The following is a 20,413-nucleotide window of genomic DNA, read 5'->3' as shown; positions in this document are numbered from 1 at the left end:
TATTGTTAGGTTAGTTAGGCGTCTGGCTTAGCCTAGGTCCTGGCTCTTTGAGCCTATACTACCGCTCATCAGTTCGGTTGCTTCCCTATAGCATCTCTGATCAGTTGGTTCGGCCCAGTGGGCTTATTTGCCTCCGCTTTTCAGTTCAGTATGCTTCCCGATAGCATTTCCCTGATCAGTGGTTGTCCTAGGCTTAGTTGTCGTTTTTGGTCTTACCGCCTCGTGGTCACTTCGTGATCACGGGCCAGCCAGACGCCTGTCCAGTCATTCTTCCCCCCCCTCCCGCTCTTCCATAGAGTCGGGCGGGGGCGGGTCGGTCTGCCCATGCTCGCTCCTCATACCCGAGCCTGCCTCCCTCTCTCCCCTCAGGCGGAGGGGCTAGGGAGTCGGGACAGACCCAGACTGGTCTCGACCTCTCGGCTTCTCGGTCCGGCGGTTGGTACGGAGTGTACTGGCCATGCCCACCCTCCGCGCTACCTTGTCGCTCCGGGCTAGCTTGAGCCTGTATGTCTTCTCGCTCTTTCCCATCTTACTAGGGTTCCTTCCTGATCGGAGTCCTGGTATCCAGCGGAAAGTTGTTAGTCCACCCAGTAGGGTGGACCGGAGCATACAGTGGGTCTCTACTAACCTTACCGTTTTGCTGAGTACTACACTCCGCTACGCACTGGACTTTAGTCCGGGTGCTTGTGTGTTAGGTTTAAGTTATCTTTAAGTTTATCTTAAGAAACCTTAAACCATCCCCCTCCCTTACATATCTTACCGGATCTCTCCGGGATTATAGCCTATTCAGGCGATGCAGGTAGGGGTTATGCCCAAGTTTTTCCGAGCTCCGGCATGCATCGGAGCTCTTCTGTCCTTTAGACTGTAAGTGATGTTTTTTAAGATACTCATGTGTCTCCCCACTTACAGGCCACCAACTGTGAGCATCCGGGATGTTCCGCCACACTTCAGGACCCTTGTGGACACGAAGTTTGCCGGTCCCATGCTCCATGCGCGACTCCGCTCGGGGACATCCAGGTCTGGTACCATGAGACGTGTACCATATGTTACGATCTGGTGAGCCAGCTTTTGGAGGGTAAGTTTTACATACTCCAGTAGCTGCTCCGCTTTCTTTTGTTAGCGCTTAAGTTTTCATCATATTAACTTAAGGCAATTAATTTAAGTTATACTTTAAGTTTTAGTTTTAAGTGATTCTTAAATCTAAACTACGCCCTCTCTTCCAGGCTCCGGCGGTAAGAGATACCGCACTGGCTACCCTGCGGGCCTGGGTCGGCGGTTTTGGGAAAAACGCCGCCAAGGGACAGCCCTACATCCTAGAGAAGCGGTTGGCATTACTAATCTTCCACCCCGGAGGCAAGGCGACAGGATACGTCGACCCGGTAGAAGCGGATCCGACTATCGCCTTCATCCAACAACAGCTGGCCACCTCATTAAACTGATCAGGACCAGGATATCTCTACGGATGTCGCGACCCTAGATATTAATGTTGAACCTATGGTAGGTATAGACGACCTGTTGGTCGAGGTAGGTACGGTGGACACCCAAGGGTCACCCTTGGGCGTAACTGTTTCTTCTACTCCTGCAACCTCTCCATCCTTCCAAGGCTTTACGGGTGACGAAATATTCTCCTCCTGGTGCTTCGGTTAGACCTAAGGTCAAGTCTAAGGTGATGACTTTGACTAAGACGTCGTCGTCGTCTAAGAAGACGACTTCGGCTTCATCCTCCTCCCGTAAGTCTCCGGCTGGGAATCCCGGAGCATCAGGTCTAAAGCTTCTAGCTCCGGCTCTAAGTCCTCGAGGAGTAAATCCTCCAGAGAGAGATCTCGCACTCCGGCAGAATCACCAGTTCGCTACCTTTGGTTCCGATCAGAGCCTCCCCTCCACCTCCGCAGCAGCTCCGGCTTTGGACTCCAATGCTGGCCTGTTGCAACAGGTGGGTGACCTGGTTGGGTCCTTAAAGAGTAGCATGGAGCAAATGATCTCTCGTCTGTCGGACAGGATTACTTCCAGGACTCCATTATAGCTGGGCTGAGAGAAGCTCCTCTAGCCTCTCCTCCACTGTCCAACACGAGTGGATCCCAACTTCCTCCGTATGACTCACTACCTCAGTTCTCTAGAACAATCCGTGGAGAGTAGCGTCATACGCCCCCTTCCAGGACGGTCTCATCTCTATACCGGAATTTGGGACTCCGAAGAATAGAGGACTTCGAGTTCTTCCCGGAAGACCTCCAGCCTCCGTTCATAGGCTACGCAAGGCTTACGCCGTCGGCTATGGTGCGGACGATAAGGTACCTAAGGAGGACAGTCCTCTACTCACGGAGACCAGGCTCAGAGAGAATGGCTCAGGTGTTTAGAGGACATGGATTGTTCTAACACCAAGATACAACCATTAAGAGTCCCTTTACCATTTTTACAATGGATGAGAGTACCCCGCTCCGTTCCTAACCAAGATCGCGAGGTCGACCATCCCAGCGGCCAGAAGGGGGAACCTATACCGCAAGTTGAAGGAAGCGGATCCCACTTCTCCGTTGCTCCCCTCAGTTGGAGAATTGTGGGAAGACTGCCGAATACTTCTCAGTGGCAAACTCAAACGGACTGTGCTATGGAGCAGTTTGTGAAAAGCTACCCAGGCTCCCAGATAGCCTTATTCAGGCTGAGTTTGATGCAAAATCGCGTCTAGCAGATCCATCAATTCTATGCTATGTCTGAGGTAGCTACCATGGCTTATGGATCAGAACCGATTTTTAAGCTCATGACCAAAGCCTGACTCAAACGGTACAGTCAGATATGTTTGAGTTTGCCACTGCTCGGACGAATTGTAGGAAGCATGTCCTACAAGAGGCAACCATTCGGCATGAACGAATAGGTTACTCTGTCTAGCATCTGGGGAGCAGATCTCTTCCCAGAAGCTATGGTTAAGGAGGTCCAGTCGGAGGCTACCAGGTTAAACCAGAGCCTTAAGGATCGTTGGGGCCTTTCGGCTAAGAGGAGGCAAGACCTGACTCCTAAAGGTAAGGGACAAAAGAAACCCAGGCGTTTCCAACCTTACCAGAAGAAGCAACTACGCTTTCCTCAACAAGTTCCAACAGTACCGTTAGTGCAGACAGCCCAACCCTCCACTTCTAAAGGTCAATCACAGCCAATTTAGTGGATATCCCCTCAGCCTCAGCCCTCCACCTCTTACGCCATCTCTCCAGCTTACAATCAAGCCTTCGAGAGTAAGCTTTGCTCAGAAGTATGGACCGCTCGGGTAAGGGATGGTAGAGGTAAGCGTTCCTTTCGTGGGAGAGGATCGGGAGGCTCCTTTAACAGGGGAAAGCACTTCAGAGGAGGCCGTAGGCGGTTACCAGAACAATGAAGAACTTCAGGTAGGAGGGAGGCTGTTTCACTTTCGCCACCGGTGGAACTTCAGCCAATGGGCTCAGAGCATAGTGTCAAAAGGTCTGGGTTGGAGCTGGTTGACGAACCCACCTCCATCCAGACCTTTCCGTCAACTTCCTTCCAAGGAATTGACAGAGTACGCAGACGATCTCCTTCAAAAAGGAGCTATAGCGAGAGTCAAGAGAATTAAAATTCAAGGTCGCTTGTTCAGCGTGGCCAAAGAAAAGGCTCACAAAAAAGAAGGGTAATCTTAGACTTGTCCCGCTTAAACTTAGCCATCCGCTGCGACAAGTTCAAGATGCTCACGATCTCACAGGTGCGGACCCTATTCCCCGTGGGGCCGTCACCACCTCTATCGATCTTACAGACGCTTACTATCATATCCCCTCCCTTGCAAGACACTTCCGTCCGTATCTGGGTTTCAAGATAGGAGACAGACATTCTCCTTCAAGGTAGTTCCATTCGGACTCAACGTGGCACCCAGAGTGTTCACGAAGCTAGCGGAAGTGGTAGTGCAACAACTCAGATCGCAAGGGATCATGGTAGTAGCGTATCTCGACGATTGGTTGATCTGGGCCCCAAACAGTCGAGATGCAACAGAGCTACTCTGAAAGTGATTCAGTTCCTGGAATATCTAGGCTTCAAAATAAACAGGACCAAAATCAAGGACTCACTCCAGAGTCAAACTTTCAGTGGCTGGGCATTCAAATGGAATCTAGCATCCCACACTCTGTCGATTCCATCAACCAAAAGGAAAGAAATAGCAAAGTCAGTCAAGCAATTTCTAAGTCACAAACTAGCGTCAAGGAGAGCCCAGGAAAAGGATCCTGGTTCTCTCCAGTTTGCATCAGTGACAAACGTCTTAATGAAAGCCAAACTGAAAGACCTAACCAGAATCTGGCGCTCGCGAGCAAACGTCAGGTCCAGGGACAAAACTATCCTCAGTGCCTCCTTGATTCTAAAGAATCGACTTCGGCCATGGGCGAGAGTCAAGAATTTATCAATGTCAGTACCCCTTCAGTTCCCTCCACCAGGGGTCACCATCCACACAGACGCGTCTTAAGCGGCTGGGGAGGGTATTTTCCCAGGTCAAAAAGGTTCAAGGGACTTGGTCACTCAGTTCCGTCAGTCCTATAAAGTACTGGAGGCAATGGCAGTGTTCTTGACTCTAAAAAGGTTACGCCCACCCAAGTACTCCACATAAAGCTAGTCTTGGACAGCGCAGTGGTAGTACATTGTATAAACAGAGGAGGCTCCAAGTCACGTCATCTAAATCACGTCATGATAGCCATCTTCTCCCTGGCAGACAAGTTCAGTTGGCATCTTTCCTCCACTCACATAGCTGGATAAGAAAAACGTCATAGCAGACGCCCTATCCCGATCAGTACCCCTAGAGTCGGAATGGTCACTGGACAACAGTTCGTTCCAATGGATCCTTCAAAAGAGTCCCAGGGCTACAGGTGGACCTCTTCGCATTCACAAGCGAACCACAAATACCGTGTATGTAGCCCCCAACCTGGACCCTCTGGCCTATGCCACGGACGCCCTGGCTCTAGACTGGAACAACTGGGAGAAGATTTACGTTCTTCCCTCCAGTGAATCTCTCATGAAAGTATTGAACAAACCTCAGGACATTCAAGGGTCAAGTGGCTCTAGTAGCCCCAGACTGGCCAAAGAGCAACTGGTATCCTCTAATTTGGAGCTGGGCCTTCGTCCTCTTCAGATCCCCAGTCCCAAAAGCCTCTCCCAGTCAGTGCAAATGAAGACTGTGTTCGCTTCCTCAGGGATTCTCAAAACCCTAACTTTATGGGATTTCATGAAAGTTTGCGGCAAAAAGAGATGCGAATATTGACCCTCAGAATATTCTATTCTTGGAATCCGATAAAAGGGATTCGACTTTGAGGCAGTATGATGCTGCTGTCAAAAAGTTAGCAAACCTTCCTGAGAGATTCGGATATTAGAAGCATGACAGTTAATTCAGCTATATCCTTTTTCAGATCCTTATTTGAAAAAGGTTTAGCAGCTAGCACGATTACGACAAACAAGTCAGCTTTGAAAAAGATATTTCAATTTGGATTTAACATAGACTTGACGGATTCCTACTTCTCGTCTATTCCTAAGGCATGTGCTAGACTTAGGCCTTCTGTAAGGCCTACGTCAGTTTCATGGTTCTTAAACGATGTCCTAAAACTGGCTTCCGAAAACCAGATAATGACACATGCTCATTTATAATGCTCTTAAGAAAAACCCTATTCTTATTAAGCTTAGCTTTCAGGAGCAAGAATTTCAGAACTGTCGGCTCTATCCAGAGACCCGGATCATATTCAGTTCCTTCCCCACAGGAGAAGTCCTACTTTCTCCGGAACGTAGCTTTTTAGCAAAGAATGAAGATCCTTTGATGAGGGGGAACCATTGGAAGGTCCTACCCCTTCCACAAGATGTATCTCTTTGCCCAGTTACAACCTTACGAGCCTTTCTGTCTAGGACCTCCTCATCTTCGTCGGGTCCCCTCTTTAGGAGGGAAAAAGGTGGAACTTTATCCATTAAAGGCATCAGGCAACAAATCCTGTACTTTATTAAGCAAGCCAATCCTGACTCTTTCCCGAAAGCACATGATGTCAGGGCAGTAGCCACCTCAATTAATTATTTCCAACATATGAACTTCGATGAGTTGAAAAAGTTATACGGATGGAAATCGCCGACAGTGTTCAAACGTCACTACCTTAAGTCCTTGGAAGCTCTGAAATTCCCAGCAGTAGCAGCGGGTAACATAGTTCCCCTGACTCTAGCTAGTTTGTAGTAGAAGATTCAGTCCTCCTCCTTTCTACCTGCCTCACCCAAAAGTTCGTCTATTCCTACCTGCCTGGTTCATTTGCATTCACCTTGTGTCTTAGCTGCTTTTGTGATAGTGTAGTGGGTGCCCCTTATTGTCTGGTTAGGGACACTCACAAATGATTATAAACATTGATCTCATGGATGTTTCCCCTTATTTTTATGCTAGGGGATACATCATATTATAATGATTACGGGTTTTGTATATTAAGTCATATACATTCCTTTATATATTATTATTGTTGATTGTTTTTATTAATTGCTATTATACTTTTGATACATGCTGTTACACAGATAAATTCATTGAACAATGTAAAATAATTTTTACCTGTACATATGTAATTACCTTATGTTAACAAACATGATTAGATTTAAGGGTAATTTAAGCATATTTCTATTTTTATACCCCTGTGTATATGTATCTTTTAGCAAATTATAGTCTATTCATATATATTTTATCTTTTATTTGAGACCTATTCTGATTTATTTTATTTTTATTCTCATTTTATTACTTTTGTTTACAATCTTGTGCTATTTCTCTGGTACGATTTCGCGCAGCGACACGAGCTGAGCCCAGAAAAGGGATTTTGACGTAAGGAAAAATCTACTTTCTGGGCGAAAATTAGGCTGTGGTCGCCCAGCGAAATCGCCCACCCTACCCATCCCTTCGCCCAAGATTGTCTGCTAACTTCAGGATGGCCACAGAGGCGCAGCAGTCGGCAGGCATGGGATGGAGTAGTAGTAGTACGAGCTGCTCACTCTGTGGGTCGGCTCCCCTCTTGGAGGGATTTTGTAGTGGGAGATTTCTATTGGCATTTGGCTCGTGGTAGTGGTCTCACTCGCCTAGTGTTCATACCGACACCCTCCTGGAGGGTGAGCGAGTCAGTTATACTGACCTTTTTCTTTATTTTATTTATTCTCTGGTATGTGTTAGTACATTTACCCTAGAAATAATAGATTAAAGGATATTTCGCTGGCGACACGAGCCAATCGCCCAGAAATAGATTTTTCCTTACGTCAAAATCCCTTTATTAATATATGTACAGTACAAATATAGGTTAATGTGCAATCCGGGTGAATACCAAGTCTAAGGCAGGGACAATAAGCGAGGCAGGTAGGAGAGAAAGCAAAGGAAAGAATACATTTTATAAGGATTAGACCCCGTTATGATGGTTCTGATACATCAGGAGGAACCACATTTCCTGCTGCCACTGTTGCAAATTTAAGGGCTTCCAAGGATTTTAGGTAATGGCGTTTAAATACTGCTGGTGATTTCCAACCTGTGTACTTTTTTAATTCTTCAAAATTCATATGGTGAAAATAATTAACTGATGTGGCTACTGCTCGAATATCATGAGCATGTGGGACTAATTCTGGATTAGCCTGCTTAATAAAATAAAGAATCTGTTGTCTAATTCCTTTCAAGGAAATGGTTCCTCCATTTTCTCTAATAAATAAAGGGCCTGAAGACTTATTAGAGGTTCTATTCAAATAGGCTTTCAGAGTGTTAACTGGACATAAGGACGGATCCTGTGGAAGTGGGACAATCTTCCACGGAGACCATCTATTCTGTGGATCCTCATTCTTTGCTAAGAATCTCTTGTCTGGAAAGATTAGTATTTTCCCAGAGGGAAGAAAGTCAATATGCTTTGGTTCTCTAGACAATGCTGAAAGTTCAGATATTCTGGCTCCAGATTAAACTTTCCAAGAATAAAGTTTTCCTAAAGAGTGTTATATATGTACATGAGTCATTATCAGTATCAGAAGCTAGCTTAAGAACATCATTTAGAAACCAGGAAACTGTATGAGGACGAGTTACTGGTTTTAGTCTGGCACAAGCTCTTAGAATAGATGAAAAATATGAATCTGTAAGATTAATATTAAACCCAATCTGAAATATTTTCTTTAAAGCAGACTTAATTGTTGTAATCGTATTAGCGGCTAGGCCTGTTTCAAACAAGGTCCTAAAAAAGGTAACCGCTAGATTCATAGCATTGTTCAAACCTCTGAGTCTTTTAAAAACTTTGCCAGTTTTCTTACAGCCGAATCATATTGACGAAGAGTAGATTCTCTTTTATCTGATTCTAAAAACGAAGTGTTTAGAGGATCAATGTCAGCATCTTTTTGTGCCGCAAATTTCATAAAGTCCATAAAGTTAGGGCACTCTGAATTCTTGAGGAAGCTAACACACTGCGAGTTTGTACTATTTGTGTTAACTTCGGACTGGGAATCCGCCGAGGGCAAAGTCCCAGTCCCACCACAAGAGGAAACCAGTTGCTCTTGGGCCAATTGGGGGCTACCATAGCTATTTGACCTCTGAAAGTCCTGAGCTTGTCCAGAACTTTCATTAACATGTTTATGGGAGGAAACAGGTAAATTCTTTGCCAGGTGTTCCAGTCTATGGACATGGCGTCCGTGGCATAGGCCAGAGGGTCCAGGTTGGGGGCTACATAACATTTCAGTTTGTTGTTGGATTCTGTGGCAAATAGGTTTACTTGGAGATCCGGAATCTGTTGGCAAATCCAATTGAATGACTTCTTGTCTAAGGACCATTCCGACTCCAGTGGAGTTGTCCTTGAAAGCGTGTCTGCGACCACATTTCTTATCCCTGCCAGGTGAACAGCTGACAGGTGCCATTGGTTCTTTGTTGCCATCGAAAAGATTGCTATCATCACGGGATTTATGTGACTTGACTTGGAACCTCCTCTGTTTAAACTGTGGACTATTACTTCGTTGTCCAGAGTTAATCTGATATGTTGTTTCTTTGCCGGAGCGAGTTTCTTTAGAGTCAAGAATACTGCCATGGCTTCTAAAATATTGATGTGTAGTTGACGAAATGTCACTGACCACAAACCTTGGACTTTTTCGTATTGGGAGTAGCCTCCCCAACCGCTTAGAGAAGCGTCTGTATGTATTACTAATGCTGGCGGTGGAAATCGTAGGGGTATCGATTTTGCCAGATTCTTGACCTTGGTCCATAGTTGAAGTCTTTTCCTCAATATTAGTGGGATTCAAGACATTTTGTCTTGATTTTTCTTGTTTGCTTTGGACCACCATACTCGATTTATATCTTTCAGTTTGGCCTTCAGTAATGTGTCTGTTACTGAGGCTAACTGGAGTGAGCCTAGGATTCTTTGTTGTTTTCTCCTGGATGTTAATTTGTTCTTGAGAAAGCTTTTTGTATTCTTTGCTATCTCTTTCCTCTTTTTTGGAGGAATAGACAGCCTGTGTGTGTTCAGGTTCCATTGTAATCCTAACCACTGGAAACATGCTGCCGGAGTAAGGCGGGACTTTTTGAAATTTATTTGGAAACCTAAGTGTTCCAGAAATTTTATTACCTTGTTCGTCGCCTTGAGGCACTCCTCTACGTTGTTGGCCCAGATAAGCCAATCGTCTAGGTAAGCCACTAACTGTATTCCTTGAGTTCTCAGCTCTTGGACTACTGTCTCCGCCAGCTTCGTGAATATCCTGGGTGCTATACTGAGTCCGAATGGCATCACCTTGAATGTGTATGCCCATTTGCCTAGTCTGAATCCTAGGAAAGGACGAAAATGCCTTGCTATTGGAACATGATAGTAAGCGTCTTTAAGATCTATAGAGGTGGTGAAGGCCCCATGGGGAAGTAAGGTCTGCACCTGCGAGACGGTCAACATATGGAACTTGTCACATTGAATGTATGTATTCAGATGTGACAGGTCCAGAATTACTCTTCGCTTGTCTGAGTCTTTCTTTGGAATGCTGAACAAGCGTCCTTGAAATGTAAAAAATTTTACTTATTTTACTGCATTCTTTTGCAGAAGATCTTTGGTGTACAGGTTTAGTTCTGCCGTTGGAGTTTGATGAAAACTGGTTGGTGGAGGGGGCCCTTTTATCCAACTCCACCCCAGACCCTTGGATATTATGCTGAAAGCCCATTTGCTGAATGTCCAACGGCTTTGAAAGAGGTACAGCCTTCCTCCTACCTGGGGAGTCTCACTGGTTTGTAGATGGTCTGCTTCCACGGCTCCCCCGGAATCCCCTGCCTCTTCCGGAAGCTCTTCCGCTGCCCCTGTGGCGAAAGGGTCCTCTAGCTCTGCTACCTCTTGCGTACCTATTATACCCATGAAACACTCCTTGTGTTTCAAAGGTAGGGTTAAAGGCCAGAGATGGTGTAAATGAGGCAATGGCTACTTGTTGCTGAGGTGGTTGGCCAACCCAAACATATTGTTGTTGGGGCTGGGACTTTGATGTAGAAGGCTGATTCATCTGAGGCACTGGAATTGTCTGAACCACAGCTTGAGTCTGTGGACCTTGGAATGACTGAAATTTCCTAGGTCTCTTCCTGCCTCTTGACTGGTTTCCGGAAGGTTCAAATTTCCGTTTGGGAATCAGGCCCCAACGGACTTTGAGACTGGTTCACCCTCGCTGCTTCTCCTTGGACGCTGTTAACTATGTCCTCCGGGAACAGATCTGGACCCCAAATTGAAGCTTTGATTAGCTTATTGGGCTCGTGTCTAATTGTGGCTTCAGAGAGGACGTGTTTTCTGCAATTGCGCCGGGCCACCGCAAAGTCATACGCATCACTTTGGAGCGTATGAAGTAAAGACTTTGTAAGTATTTTAAACAATGGCTTCTCTGGGTATACCAGTGACGCCATTGTAGCCGAGTTGATGGACCTACTTAGCCTAGTACGTGCATCATACTCTATTTTGACTATGGAGTCCGGAAGTCTAGGTAATCGATCACTAAACTGTGTGGAAGCACAGTCTGTGTTCAACTTCCCTGTGGTGAAAGTGGCTGGTGCATCAACCCAGCAGTCGTGATCTCCCGGGAAAAGTAACGAAGTCAACTCCGTTTCCCTTAACTGTGGCATAGGCTTGTCCTCCATAGCCGCCTGTAGAGCATGGCCAACTACCTTTGTGGTACAAGGGGTTGGTGTTTGTCCCTCCACCACAAACATTGTATACGAACTCTTATGGGGGGACAACATTGTGTTGATGCACTCCCATTCATGCTTGCTCCTTCGGATAGATAACCGTTTCTTTTGGAATCTTATCTAACCTTACTAGAGCCTCTTCCGTTAGGCGTGCATAACCCGGGAAGGGAAATTGCAATCCCGGCGGGTAGAACTCAAAATCGTCTACAGGCTGGGTGCCACATCCTTCCAGGGTTAACATGCCGTTTACAAACAGGGCATGTAGGGCCAACCGCCACGGATTATTCTTTACGAACGATGGAAGTTTAGAGGAGTCCGGGATCACGAACTGCTGTTGTTGTGGCAGTCCGGATCTTAACAGATTCTCGATCATGTTCTCTTGATTTTGCAGCCTCTGGGCAAAATTGTCCGTAGACTGCAAGCGATCGGCAATGGTTCCAATCTGGGATTGGACCATGCTACCCATTCTCTCCATCAATTGATTGGAAAAGGCTACCGGGTCAAAGGAAGGCTCCGGTGTCTTGGCCTTTGAGCTCCTTGCTCTCGACCCGTGTTGTGAGGGAGTAGCAGCCACCGGGTCCACTGGTGGTTTAGAAGCAGATAATGACCTGGTAAGTCTGGGTAGTTTTGAAGGCTTACTAGGCTTGGGTAAGGCCTTCCTCAAGTGTTTGATCTTTGGGGTCACTGAGCATGGCCTGTCCCCAGCCATGGTCTTCCCAGTGAACCCCTGAAAAGAAGTTTGGGAAGAAGAGTTAGAAGGCGCCGGACTAAGAATAGGTATCTTAGACCGGACGCTACCTGGCTCACTTACCTCCCTACCTTGCACAGTGGAGTCAAGAACCATGGGCTCTATATCGAGACTGATAGCTGCCACGTCCTCCAATACACCTTCCCCCAGTCCCTCAAGATCCTCAGGCAAGAATTGTGTATCCTCCCTAATCCTAGCGATAATTGGTGCTGCCACTTCCTTGGCCACTGCCGCTGACATCTTGGCATTCGGGTAGAGAAGGGTACACATCTCTTCCGCTAGGATGTAGGGTTTCTTGGCCTTGACATTCCGGCCGAATCCGCCGACCCAGATCTTGAGAGTCGAAAGAGAAGAACTCTTGATGGCCTGAGGGGTCTGTAAAAGATGTATCCATTAGGATTTATTAAATTCTCTAATGCTATAAAGCAATTTTGTTAACTTCTATATAAGCAGTGTACTAGAAGTAATGACTAAAATATGGAGTGATGTACTCACCGAGTCTGTGGTTATCTCTGAGAGACCAGCCCATAGCAGATCTCACATGCATCCGGATGCCACACGACAAGGTTGTCCACTTGTACTGCAAAAGGTGCATGAGATCGACAGACCTCATGTCCACAGGCTTGTTGTAGAACAGCCGCACATGCCGTCATCTGACAACGTACCACCTGTAAATAAAATTGATACATGAGTATCTTAAGTTTATTGACATTCACCGGAAACTCCGGTGCTCTTATAGTAAGCTTATACTATAAAATATATCGTCGAGGTAGACGATGTATATTATAACTAAGCCTTAACATTTTCATCATGGTCATTTAACACTTTAATTCTTCCTGTCCTGTTTTGTTGTCATGACCCTAGGAATTATAGGGAATAGAACTGAAAGCTATGGTAGATATAACTATGTACCAGTCCGCCTGCTCCGGAAAACTACTAATTCCCTCTGTGAGAATTGTCTTCGGACTCTGTACAGCTACCGGAGTAGTTTGTACGTTGATATAGAAAGGTTACGGAGCAGCGGACACTAGGTACCGAGCTTTTCGCCAGCTCTGGAAACTTTCTATTAGGTCTGACAATACTTAGTAAAAACAGGAACGGAATTGTGGATAAAATTAAGATACCGAAATACTTGGTTGGAAATTGCATTCTCACCATAGTATTCTGAATATAGATATAATAATCAGTTATATTCTAGGCTACGTCCGTAACCCTCTTCCGGGACCGACCAATCTCATTTCCTTTTATGTAGGACTAGCCTACCTCATCAGAACAGGGTAGGATACCTGAATCTGATCTAAACACTAAGTTATTAGTATGTAAATGCCATAAAAGACTATGCCGGTCCTCTGACATTGGTTTTATCACGCCCCAGTTACTATACCGACACCCTATATGGGTGAACGAGCTGGGCATATGCCTAGCATTCCATACAACTTTTTTCTCTGGTATATATAGCCGTTTTATACCTTAGAAATGATGCTATAAGGAGCATTTCACGGAGCGGCACAGGTTGAGCCCAGAAAAAACTTTTTGGATATTCTGTATGATTATTAAACTAAATAATTGGTAAACACATATGGAAGACCTACTTTGTGTATGTCATTTATGGAAAAATTCTTTATCCTCCATTAAATGCAGATTTTTTTTATTTTGTAAATTTTGACAAAGAATTGAACTGTAGTGTCAGTTTGTCAGAAAAAGCAATAAAGGATAGTGCTAGTAATTTTTTTAATGTTTTCAGGTTGCCAAGAGAGTGAGAGATGACATTTCCAATAAGTTTGTGGTCATTGGTGCTGATACTTGCATCAGTCTTGAAAATCAAGTGTTTGGTAAACCTAAAGACCATGAAGATGCATTTAAGATGCTAAGTTTGTGAGTACATTTAATAATTTGATAAATGTGAGATCTTCAACAAGTGTATGGCAGAACAAATATATTCATATTTTGTTTTCCTTAGTTTTTTTCTGAAGAATATAAACCTTTGTCTTTTATATAAGAGTATCCTTGAGGGTGAGCTGACACCATTCTTGAACCTGTTAACTAGGATGGTTAACTGGTGGTTACTGGGGAGTGGGTTGGGGAATGCCCTTCACTCATCTCCTATCAGGCAGCACTTTTCTTTAGCTCCCCAACCCCTTGTCGAGGTGGGAGGGCTTGGGGACCCGCTATTGGGATTGAATGCTTTATTTGTGCCTTCAGTTTTGCAGGTGGCTCCACTAATCATTGAGAAATGTTCTCCCATTTACTTCTCTGCCTATTCCTATGAGTTTTCCTGGTTCTCTTTTCTTGTATCGGTGACAACCTTTGCATGGAATAGATTATGGTAATGACTGTTGTTTCAAAATGATGCATTGATTTAGCATAGGTAACAGACAAGTGATCTCCCACCCCACTGCTAAGCAGACCCACCCATCCCTCGTCTTGATTACCTATTCTACATAATATCAATTTTTTAAAGTAAATTGTAATTTCCCTACCTATACAAACCTGAGGTCCTTTACATTAAGCGAATGACTTTTTGTGAAGCTGGAAAACAGCTGTTAAACTCTCGAGCAAGGTGGTTAGTCAGTAACTACCCTCCGGTAGGCGGGAATACCAACCTGCCCGGATGTAAACATTCCAGTTTGCCTTTCAGCCCAGGTTTCAGATTGAGGGGTAGCATGAGGTGGGCATAAATCTAATGTAAAGGACCTCAGGTTTGTATAGTTACGAAAAATACAGTTGCTCCTACACAATATACAAACCCTCGGTCCATTACTAAAGGAATTACTTACAGCAAAGCTGGAACACGGCCGTTAAAATTCTTAAACAAGGTGGTTAGGCAGTAACTACCATCTGGTAGGTGGTTAGACCTGCCTGCCCAAATGTAAACATTCCCAATTTGCTTTCAGCCGTCTTCCGATGAAGGTGTATGTTTGTGAACTCTTGCTGACTAGCTGTTAATCACGATTTCCCTGCCAGTGGGCTCTTTCTTTTATTATTTTCAATATGTTTTGAATAGTATATTGTCTGATATAAATGATTAATGTACAAACAGTTTTGTGATAAGCCTTGCTAGCCACCTTTCCCTTTTGTGTATTTAGGGCTAGGCGGCAACAGTATATTTACATCCTTATCACTTACTCTCACCTTTAATAGTAAGGGCACAACGAATATTGATTTATTATTGAATTTTGACATTTACACTCAGGAGAATTTATGAGGGGTGAAACTTCGGAGGTTCACCCTTTGTTTTTTCTCTTCCAGTATTCTTCCTTCTCTTTTGCCCACTTTGCTTGTTAGTCAGGTGAAGAAAGGTGTGCGTGTGTGTGTGGTGTTAATATTTGGAGATCTTTCATTTCGGAGGCCAGTGCTTTTTGGTACGAGATGAGTATCCTTTTTTAATCGTATTTTCTTTTTTCTGAAGGCTAACAGTGAGCGATAGTAGATCACAGCAGTAGATGGTTGGATATAGCTTTGTGTTGGTTATCCTAACCCTCAGAATTGTACCTGTGACTCATTGGCATGCTGTGACATTGGCCTTCAAGTGTGTGTACAGTTCTCCTGCTGAAAATCATATTAAATTGCTGCTGTTATCCTGGAGTTTCGTCACTAGACAGCGTCTGTGCATCTGCCCTGTAGTTGCTGACTCTATTTCTGATGATGACTGCTTCATCCTATAGAAGTCTGTCAAGGTAATTGCTTTATAGCAAAGGAAGATAAAGGAAAGGAAAACGCATTTTCGAGAAGTTCGGCAGCAAGGAGGCATTAGCGGATTGTGTTGGAGGTGCCTATTCTCATGATGGTTCTAGAATCGGCAGGAGTGTTGTGGAACTCGTCAGGCACCGACGTGACGTGAGAAATGCCGCAATTTCTGATGCAATACCTCGTCTAGATTCATCTAAGAAGTTCTGGTAGTCTCGGGAGTCTGACGTTCGCTTCGCCATAGGCCCCACCCCCAGAATGCCGTATAAATATGACGGACGAAGTAGGGGAAGAGAGAGATCATCAATTAGTCGCAGAGAGATATCCTCAGTAAGAGCCACAGATCAGATTATCAGTGAGAGATCAGCAGCAGCAGAGATCATCCGAGAGAGATAAGAGAAAAAGGAACCGGCGAAGGATCAGACGAAAAGTTGCTCGAGAGTTGGTTGGATTCTGGTCTAGTCGTCTTCAGGAGTGGACGACCGAGTTATCTCGATGTTGAGCAGACTTCAGAGAAGAAAATGTCCTGCTAGAGGTTTTGGGGAGTTCCTTCCTTTCAAGTATCAAGAATAGACATTATTTTCTGCAATACGGAGTCAAGAGGACGTCTGCAATCGTCGTTCTCCTTTTGTGAAGCCATTGCTTCGAGTCGCAAAACTAACCAGCAGGTATTTGAATTACCTTACTGTTCCCCCAGTTCATGCAGTGTAAGATTTTGCCTTTTTATGTAAATAGGAGATACCATTCTGCATTTACCTTTGTTAGTAAGCTTGTAAATAAACCTTTGTTGTGTTAGTGTTTCTTTCTATATTCGTATCCCTAGTTTCAACTGTTGGTGTTGAAAATTTTATTTTTTTTATTTCATATCGAACCTGAAGCGGACCTCTCTCTCAGAGGCCGTAACAAAGTCCTGTGGTAGAATGTCTCCTGCATTGTCCTTCCCTTCCTTTTCTAAAGCTCGAGGAGGCTCCAGAATCCAAACTGGCCTCTTCTGGCTAAGAAGAGGAAGGATACTTCTCCTGCTGGATTTCTTAAGAGGTTGCCTTCTTCCGAGGAGGCAAAGGGATCTCGCATCAGCTCTTCCCTACCCTCAGGTTCCGGAACCGATTCGCTTGCCCCTGGGTTTGTGTTTCAGGAGCAACGGGAGTGCAGGCTTCAGCTCGCATTCCTGTTACCTGTATAGAGGTTCACCTCTAGACAGGTGGAACCTCTAGACAGGTGCTGGGTTGGGTTCTCGTTCACGAGCTTTCCTGAGCATGTCGCCCTCCAATGGGTGCTGCGCATCTACTGTCAGTGACAGAGAGCTCTCTCACTGAACCGACAATGACGTAGGATGAGAGAAGAGATCGAGCTGCACAAGTGACTTATCCTTTTATGCCAATGAGTTAGGCACGGGAGTGCTCATCAGTGTTTGGTAGTGTCCCATCTGGTGTCGCAATTCTGAGGAATTGTACACCTCGAGACATTGGTTCTTTCAGCGGCTCTTTCTGACGTTTGGGTTCAGATGCTGATTTGCTTACCCCTGCGCTTGTGTTTTGGGGGCCACAGGAGTGCAGGCTTCGGCTCGCAATCCTGTCACCTGTCTAGAGGTTCGCCCCTAGACAGCTACTGTGTTGGGTTCTCGTTCGTTAGTTTTCCAGGGTGCGTGGCCCTCCAAAGGGGCCTGCACATCTACTGTCAGTGATGGAGAGACCTCTCACTGTCTTGACAGTGGCACAGGATGAGAGAAGGGATCAGGCTGCGCAAGTGACTCGTCCTTTTCTGCCAATGCGTCAAGCACTTGAGTGCTTGTCAGTGCCGGGTAGTTGTAGATTCCCACCTGGCGTTTCGATTCTGAGGTTTCAAATACCTGGATGCTGTGTTCTCTCTGGCTCTTTCCATCCTTTGGGCAGATTCCAATTTGCAGTCTCCTGAGGGGTCTAGTATTTTGGGAGCTTCAAGTGCATATTCTGTTGAATCACTCTTGATCCAGTCTTAAATGCTCATGTTTCAGACTGGTTCTATGTCTGTTCCTCCTTGACTCCTACAGAAGTCAAAAAAGGATCTCTCCCAATGATTATAGGACAAAATTTGTGAGTCTGACTGAGCTCTTGAATTCCTTGGAATTTCTGGTGCTCTCTGAGTGGTTCGGTTTCTATGATTTCCAAATACTCGGGATGAGACAGGCATTCCCATTAATTGTTGTTACAACAACTGGGAGTCTCACCGAGTGTTTGATTTCCATGGAATTTACAAGTGCTTGCAGAGTGCTTGGTTTCATGTGTTTCTAAGCACTTGGGTGAGACATGGCTCTCCTGATTTATGTTTAACAAGACTTGGGAGTTTCACCGAGTCCCTGGATCCCTTGTGTTTGCTGGCGCTCGCTAATTGCTTGGCTTTATCTGTTTCCAAGCAACCGGGCTAGACAAAGCTCTCCCAATTATTGTTTTACATGAGTTGGGAATCTCGCCGAGAACGTAAATTCATATGAATTCTGGCACTTGCTGAGTGCTCGCCATCACAAGTGCTTGGTGAATGAGACGAGCCTCTACCAGTACAGGAGAGTTTGCTCTCCAGTCTGGTTTGTGCTTACGCTGAGCATGATACTGCACGCCAACACCTTCTTGGTGCATGTATCTAATAACGTATTTTCATTCGGGAAATCATTCTATAAGCAAAAATTCGGGTGTAATATGGGTAATTCTCTAAGTCCTGTTTTAGCCAATCTATACATGGAATACTTTGAAACTACAGTGAGAAATGCAATAAAACCAAAAAACATGCTGTAGATGAGATATGTAGATGATATTCTAACATTTTGGGATAATAGATGGGGCAATTTCAATGAATTCCTTTCAAAATTAAATGCATTAGTCCCCAGCATCAAATTTAAAGTTGAATGGGAAACAGACAACAGAATTCCTTTTCTTGATATTTTAATAATCAGAGATATGACAATACAAATTTACCATATACAAAAAACCAATGTTCTCACTTTCATACATTCACTACTTTAGATATCATGACATTCATATCAAGATAGTTGTAGCCAGCAACCTGTTCTTAAGATCCATACGAATATGTTCCACAGATTTCCTGGAAAAAGAATTTGGTCTAATTTGTAAGCAGCTTTCGTCTTTAAGGTATCCTAACCATATAATTGAGAAAGCAATTCATAAAGCAAACAGGTTCTTCTTCCTCGGAACGTAGCTGATGGTGCACCGAAATTCGGATATGGCGGCCAAGTACCGCTGCTCTCTTGCCAACCACACGTCCCCAGCCTTCATGAAAGCACGTACCAAAGGCTTGTGGTCCATCAGGATGGTGAAGGGACTGCTGTCTAGGAGGTATTTGAAATGTCGCACTACCTGGTAGTTTGCCAGCAGTTTCCTGTCAAATGCACTGTAGCGGGTCTCGGGCAGCTTCTACTTGCAGCAGAAAGAGGGGAGCAGGCGGGATGACCCTTCTAATATCTGCTCCAGTACATCTCCGCAGGCGACGTTGCTGGGATCGTCGGTGGTAAGTCTCAGAGGGGCGGTGGGGTCCTGATAGGCAAGGGCTGCCTTCATCTGCTTGAGTGCTCTCTGCGGTGGCGTTTCCCACATCAGCGTCTTTGGTTTCCCCTTCAGCACCTTGGTTAGGGGATACATGATGCGGGCAAAGTCCAGCACGAATCGTCGGTAGTAATTGACCATGTCGAGGAACTCCTGCGGGGACTTGATTGTTTTTGGTGTAGGGAAGTTGTTTACCACCTCTACCTTGGAGGCCATGGGATGGACGCCCGTCGGGGAGACCTTGTGTCCCAGGAAGTTCACATTCTCTACACTAAAGGAACACTTCTCAAATCTGATGATCAACCTGTTCTCTTGAAGGTATTTCAGCACAGCCCAGACGCATTCCAGGAGCTTTTCCACAGAGCAGACACAGAAAGTTATGTCCCCAAGGATGCTGTCCATTAGTTGTTGGAATGTTGCCCTGGCATTCCTGAGGGCGAAGTTGGAGTAATAGCAGGTATATGTTCTGAACGGCGTAATGATGGCCGTCTTTGGAACGTCGTTGGAATGTACTTGGCCGTCTTTGGAACGTCGTTGGAATGTACTGGCACCTGAAGATTTAAGTAGATCAGTTTTAGTGAATATTTTGGTGCCGTGTAGGGCTCCTGTTAGGTCCTGCATGTTTGGCAGGGGGTAATGGTCAAGCGTTGTCACCAGGTTCAATCAACCATAGTCCCCACTGGGCCTACAGGAACCATCTGGCTTCTTCACCATGTGGAGGGGAGATGCCCATGGGCTTGATATCTTCTAGCAAATACCCATTCTCTCCATTTCTGCAAATGCTTGTTTGGCATCATGGAGCTTCTTGGGCGGCAGCCAGTGAAACTTGGCATGTGTCGGTGGGCCTGTGGTGGTAGATGCTGTGCTTTGCATGTGTTCCCTGCACCTGGTGTAGCTCTGGCTTGAAGACGTCTGGAAATTTGTGTAGGAGGGCGCTGTATTTGGACAGTGTGGCAGCACATACAGCGGGCATTCCCAGGCCGGTGGCGAGTGGGCGGGAGCTGTAGGTTCCAGTGTCTAGAAGGTGTTTATGGCCGACATCCACCAGCAGGCTGTGTTGTGCCAGAAAATCGGTGCCCAGTAGGGGGAACCTGACATCTGCGATGATGAAGGGCCATTCATACTTATGACCCAGAATGGACATTCTGTAGGTCTGGGTTCCATAGCCAGTGGGTGGGGCTTCTGTTATGGCTACTAGTACGGCCGTGGCGTTGGGCGGGCAATTGCGGTCCTCTCTCAATGGCAGAAAGACTGACTGCATGACACCCGTGTCTACCAGCATTCGGTGCCCTGAGATCGTGTTGTGGATAAAGAATC

General features: G+C 45.5%; 1 protein-coding gene across 1 annotated transcript in view; it reads left to right on the top strand.

Annotated features, from left to right (window-relative positions):
- The window catches only part of LOC135211818 (dTTP/UTP pyrophosphatase-like), a 148,154-nt gene that overhangs the window by 53,124 nt on the left and 74,617 nt on the right, over nt 1-20,413 (top strand). The window contains exon 3 of the mRNA XM_064245031.1: nt 13,621-13,751. Coding sequence (XP_064101101.1) covers nt 13,621-13,751 — 131 coding nt within the window. The remainder of the gene's footprint in view (nt 1-13,620; nt 13,752-20,413) is intronic.

The sequence above is a fragment of the Macrobrachium nipponense genome, chromosome 19 (assembly GCF_015104395.2).
Source record: "Macrobrachium nipponense isolate FS-2020 chromosome 19, ASM1510439v2, whole genome shotgun sequence".
Taxonomy (NCBI): Eukaryota; Metazoa; Arthropoda; class Malacostraca; order Decapoda; family Palaemonidae; genus Macrobrachium; species Macrobrachium nipponense.
Note: the sequence above shows the minus strand (reverse complement) of the source record. Positions and strands in the feature narration are given on the sequence as shown.